The sequence below is a fragment of the Triticum dicoccoides genome, chromosome 5B (assembly GCF_002162155.2).
Source record: "Triticum dicoccoides isolate Atlit2015 ecotype Zavitan chromosome 5B, WEW_v2.0, whole genome shotgun sequence".
NCBI classification, from domain to species: domain Eukaryota; kingdom Viridiplantae; phylum Streptophyta; class Magnoliopsida; order Poales; family Poaceae; genus Triticum; species Triticum dicoccoides.
Genome location: NC_041389.1, coordinates 618582192 through 618588070, shown reverse-complemented (window position 1 = coordinate 618588070; position 5879 = coordinate 618582192). Strand labels below are relative to the sequence as shown.

Genomic DNA, 5879 nt, shown 5'->3' with positions numbered 1-5879 from the left:
GTGGAACCACCAGTAGCTCCCGGCTCCGGTAAAAAGAGGTTTGCGGAGGTGGAAGAGGGGTGGATTCAGATTGAACGGCCGGGGCAGAGTAAATCGCGCGGTGGGGACGTGGCCGGCCGAAAGTTAGGCTGCCGACCGTCACAATTTCTCTATAGGATGCCCACATTGTAGAGCTTGCACATTGTCTCGACGTACCCTTTCCAGTTCACACCCGTATCCAGATAAGCTTTACTCGATGACAATGTGTTATGATAAATACAGAATCGATGAGTGTACATGTGCGGACCCAATAGGATATGGAAATACAATATGGTGTAGTCGGTGTGAAATACGGTCAAATGGCGAGACGTGCCGGTCGACAGTACGCAAAATTTATCTACTACGGCTCACCGTCCCCGGCCGGACACACACGGCTAGCATCTTGGCGCTGACGATGTCGTAGCTATAGAGTTCGCGGTAATTATTGCGTGCGTTGCAGTGGATACGTGGCTAGCATGCATGCCCGGCCATGCGTCGAGACGGCGATGGTCGGCGATGGGCGCGTTCGTATGCCGTTGGCTCTTGCTCACATCCTCGGCAGGGGGCGCCCGAGGCGGTCGCCCTCGGTGAAGATGTGGTTGCGGGTGATGTCGCTGAGCTTGGTGCACCCGCCGAGCGCCATGGTGAGCTCGAACTCCTCCCGCATCATGCGCAGCACGTTCCGCACGCCGGCCTCGCCCTCCGCCGCCAGCGCGAACACCACCGGCCGCCCGATCTGCAAGCAAAGTATTTACAAGTGATGATTCAGTGTCATATTGACAGAAGCGATATAGTGGCTGGTGAAGGATGGATGGATGGCTTACGAAGACGCCGGAGGCGCCGAGGGCGAGCGCCTTGAACACGTCGGTGCCGCGGCGGACGCCTCCGTCGAGGTACACCGGGATGCGCCCCTGGGCGGCCGTGACGACCTCCTCGAGGGCGCTGATGGTGGCCGGCACGTAGTCGAGCTGGCGGGCGCCGTGGTTGGACACGATGATGCCCGCCGCGCCGGAGTGGACGGCCAGCCGAGCTGCGCGCGCGCGGGTGTCCACGGAAACCGACGATGTCAGCCTATCTCTGCGTCCGTGGCTCTCAAATCAAAGCTAAGAAGAAGACGGCGAGATGGGTTACCGTCCTCCGCGGTGATGACTCCCTTGACGAGGATGGGCATGGTGGTGATGCTCTGCAGCCACTTGACGTCCTTCCAGCTCAGGGTGCGGTCGATTTGGCCGGCGACGTACGACGCCAGCCCGGAATCATTGGCCTGCAACCGATCGAGATGGTAAGCAACGTCGATTTCGTTAAGGCGAGGAACGGAGGGAGGAATGACGGCGGGTGAACTGACCTGGTCCATGGTGCCGAGGTTGAGGCCCTCGAAGTTCTTGAGCGTGAGGCCCGGCGGCAGCACGAACCTGTTCTTGATGTCGGCCTCGCGGCGGCCGAGGCGCGGGGTGTCGACGGTAAGCGCGATGGCCTTGAACCCGGCCTTCTCCGCCCTCCTCACCAGCTGCTCCACCACCTTCCTGTCCTTGTACACCTGCAAATCAAACACCCGTCGTCGCCCATGGCGCATCGCAGGCAACAGAACATGATTAACTTCAGATACCCATGCCATGCATCGATCTGTCTGACACGAGCACAGCTAGTGAGATGGATGAATGTGGTGCTTACGTAGAGCTGGAAGAAGCGAATCCCCGGCCCAGTCGAGGCGACCTCCTCCACGCTGGATGTAGCCCACGATGACAGCGTCTGATAGAAAACCAGAGACGGAGGTGTCTGTCAGTTCAGAATCACACGCGCGCGTGCACGCACATACTCCCTTCGTTCCGATTTACTCGTCGTGGTTTTAGTTTTGAACTATTACTCGTCGTGGTTTTAGTTTTGAACTAAAACCACGACGAGTAAATCGGAACGGGGAGTATATGGGCGTGGCATGAATTGGTTGGACTGACAGGAGCATACCATCACAGTTCCTGCTGCTGACGCCGCCCGTGCTGTTGCGTACTCTCCTGAAGTAATCAATACACAAGGGGTCTCGGTTAGCTCGAGAAACATAAGACATATACATGTGTTGGTTTCACGATTATTCACTATCTAGTTAGTGTATCAGTATGGTTCACTGCAGTATCAGTGTATGAAGCTGATGTTTCTTGTTGAATGTGGTAATATTATTTGGGCTAGATGCATAATTCCAGTCTAAGGAAACCAGCTAATCGCAAAGGAAACACGAGGACAGAGTGCTGGAGTTGAGTAACCAAGTACCTTCCGGGTGAGCCATCTTCTGAAAGGCGGTGGGGGAAATCATGATGGGCATGGATATCTTCATTCCCAGGACAGATGTGGTCATGTCGATGGTCGACACGTCGATCAGTATGCGAGGGCGAAACCTGGTCACACATGAATTTTGTTAGATTGATTCTTTCAAAAATTTTGTTAGATTGAGGACCCTTGATAAAAACAAACCACAAAATATCCAGCTACCTAACGAGTTCAGTGTTTGCAAACCTTTTTTTTTTTTTTTTGCAAATTGTATCTCCCATTAATACATAAACTGATTCTTGTTGATCAAGTAATATACTACCGCCCCCCTTACGAAACAATGTGTTATCCTACGATATTGGTAGATACGTAGGCGACAATGAAAATGGTCGAGGTGAAACTGTAGCCACTTCTTGTACGGGAAAGAGGGTCGAGAGGGAGGAGAGAACTACTGTGTGGGCTCGGGATCAAATTGGCACGCGGGGTACAGTGGTCGAGGTAAATTCTTCGCAAACTAGAGGCCATTTTTCAAATTGGCGAGCTAAGGCGAGAGACAAAAAGGGATTCTCGTACCTTGAGTACACCCTATTGACTTTTAAGGAAATGACATCTACCAGTTGACACTTCATGCACTTCAGAAATGTTGTTTAGTTGCACCGAAATTCATAGTCTTGAACTCAAAACATCTCAAGTTATTTGCTAAACCCATATTTTCAAAAGACGCTCTAGCAAGTGCAATAGATATTTAATGATACATATACAAACACATTGCGATACATCAAGAGGGCATAGGTAAATCGGTGGAATATATAAAAGTATTTGTTTGCTCTTTGCTTAATGGAGAAACCCATTGTAACAAAATATTATTTTAAAACACCATAAACTAAATAATACAAACATATGTTGTAACAAAATATTGTTTTAATATAGCACAAGAACCATTTCTAATGGTGAATACTTGAATTGTATTTGTAACTCGAAAAAGGAGCATTTTTGTTGTTGGTAATCTTGCTAGTTATACTAAAATTTTAGTTTTATTTATAATTATCAAATAATGTACTAATAAAATAACATAATATTAACAACCAACCGAGTTATGTAAGAGTAAAAAAGTTTGATATAAATAGATAGATAAATATATCTTTTTAACTCGGCTTGGATACATAATTATTTTTATGCTAACTATGGAGAGTACTGTAGTCTTCTTGTTTTTCTCTAAATTGTTCTGTCGGAATATAATTTATACCCAACGAGCTAATGGCGTCTGTCATAGGGTGTCACACAAGGAAACAACTATTGCTTTCACTTGAGTAGTCATGGAAGACACATTTGTATTAAAAATATCGAAGCGCGTTTTTTGTGTTTCACCTACTCAAAGAACCTATAGTAAGCACTGCCATGCATTAATGAACGGGAATAGACAGCCAGAGTGGTGGGAAAACTCTATGTTGAGGTGCAGCGACGAAGCTAGAAAAATTATTTGATGGGGTCATGTCCATGAAAATGGGGTCATCTTCAATAAATGAGTAGTGATTAGTGCTAAGCTAGTGAAGGAATTCCTAATTTCATGTTGGATATAGGAAGATCAATGCTAGTGGTAGCCGAATTAGGAGGAAGAGGGTGTTCCCAAAGTGTGTCATTGTTGGGATGGCAGAGGAGGAGTTAGACATAGGGTTAGGATGGAAGGGTTCTATGTATTAGATGCTAGAGGTGACCATGATTCTTGAATGTGGACCCAATGCCTACAAAAGTTTGTGTTGACGTTTACACAATTCTGGCAACTTCTATTGAAAGGCTTCATGGAAATTAGACAATATATTGGAACTTTTGCTAGCAACAAGTGTATAGTAACTCCCCGCAAAACAAAGTTGTGTAGTAGCTATGAGAAGAATGATTCTTGCGCACATAAGAGACAACTCAACTGTAATTGTTGTCTATATTTTTTTGTCATAAAAAGGTGTTATTTATCAATGAAAATGTTGTTTCAAATTCTAGTATCATCGAAAAAGGAAAATGGTGCTTCTGTTTAAGTGAATAAAAAAGGATGACCCGCTTGGAGAATCATATCGACATTATAACCGTTGCTAGTATGTACACAGACCCAGATAATAAAATGGCCTCAAACACAAGACTAAGTACAAGTGCCAACCACACCATGTTGTAGGCTTCTCCCTGTCTCCATATTTTTGAACTATTTACAATAATTCATGAAAGTGTGGAATGGTTTTGTACATTTCAATAGATCTGTATGCATGGTTTGTCAAAAAAGTGATAAAACTCCTTGAAGCAATTTACAATTCAAAGGGCAATATAATACTCCCTCTGTAAATAAATATAAGAGCGTTTAGATTGCTAAAGTAGTGATCTAAATGCTCTTATATTTCTTTACGGAGGGAGTACTTATGATCAGGTTTAATCTGATGACCACTATTTTCGGGATCGGTGCGCTAAACAATTATGATAATCTGGTTTGGAACTCAAACGTCCCAGAGCTCGTTCGACCCACACATGCATGTCTAGTAAAGTATACAGTCAATAAACCAGGTTAAATGAACAAACTAAAATTATTTGGCTTACAGGATCCTGGAGAATGCCTCCCTGTTCTCCTTGAGGGTCCACTCGTCCTCCGCCCCGGATGCATAGTAGTCGTAGGCCATCTTGGGAAGCTTCTGCTTCGCGATGGCCTGGTACTCCGATACATTGGTGACCGTCTCCCCCATGATTGCCTGGCTAGCAGCGACGAACCCCTCACCACTCTGCAACCAAGAACAGAACAGGACGAGCGTGTTAGACGGTAGAGTTAGATCTTCCTCCAAAACGGCCGTCGTTTACATGCAAAAAACTTGGGAAGATGAAAGTATGAACGACCTTTCCTTTAAAGGAACAAGCCGATCAAGCTACTCCTAAAAAATACTAGTATGATGGCAGGTTCCATGGCTGGAGAAACAAAAAGGGACACCTTTCTTGCAGAGTGCATGCAGATGCCCATTTTGTTTCTGCATAAAAGATATACATACTGCTCTTTCAGCAGAAAGCAAGACCGACGAACAATTTCCTAGGAGAAAACAGCGAAACAGGCAGCCGCGCGATTCATTTTGGCAGAAATGATAAAGGAACATGGTGAAGCTAGCAATGGAACTTTGGAGCATCGGCAAGCGCAAAGTAAAGAAGAAACAAACACAAAATCCTCACTGCTCCCACAGAGGATCAACAAAGAGATGGAAGACAAAGGCAAAGCTACAAAGACACTCCTCGATCCTCATACTCTTTGAACAGAACCACAGGCAGACCGAGCTCGAGAAGAAACTGCGGCGCACGAAGCGGCTGAACGAAGAACATGGATGGAATGGATTGCGCTTTACCTTAGAGGAGGACGCGGGCGAGAAGGGAGCACGAACGGGAGGGAGTGGTGGGGAGCGCAAGTGATATATAGTGGCCAGGAGATAGCAGATAGGGGGAGGCTTCAGCTGCGCATGGAGACAAAGATTGCAAGGAGACGTGGAGATAGTTGAGGGAGAAAGGAATGGGTGGAGGTTACGGATGAGCTATTGGAGGTTGGGATGAAGGGTGGCTCCTCCTACACTGCTTCCTCATCCACTTGA

The 5879-nt window shown here is 46.5% G+C and overlaps 1 protein-coding gene across 1 annotated transcript; it reads right to left on the bottom strand.

Moving 5' to 3' along the window:
- Positions 1–204: 204 nt before the first annotated feature.
- On the bottom strand, positions 205–5789 carry LOC119312098 (peroxisomal (S)-2-hydroxy-acid oxidase GLO1). Its single transcript, XM_037587833.1, has 9 exons — positions 5640–5789; positions 4855–5033; positions 2281–2405; positions 1981–2027; positions 1690–1767; positions 1364–1555; positions 1150–1282; positions 843–1048; positions 205–754 (listed from the first exon to the last, which is right to left on the bottom strand). Exons 2-9 carry the CDS (start codon positions 4995–4997, stop codon positions 566–568), a joined length of 1113 nt encoding a protein of 370 aa, XP_037443730.1. The 5' UTR covers positions 4998–5033; positions 5640–5789; the 3' UTR covers positions 205–565.
- Between the last annotated feature and the right edge of the window lie 90 nt (positions 5790–5879).

Excerpts from the sequence above, each read along its gene's own strand:
- LOC119312098 (XM_037587833.1), bottom strand. The coding sequence starts at position 4,997 with ATGGGGGAGACGGTCACCAATGTATCGGAGTACCAGGCCATCGCGAAG. Across the intron at positions 2,406-4,854 it reads GAGGCATTCTCCAGGATCCT|GTTTCGCCCTCGCATACTGA; the intron begins GTAAGCCAAATA and ends ATGTGTGACCAG. Across the intron at positions 1,768-1,980 it reads CAGCAGCAGGAACTGTGATG|ACGCTGTCATCGTGGGCTAC; the intron begins GTATGCTCCTGT and ends GTTTTCTATCAG.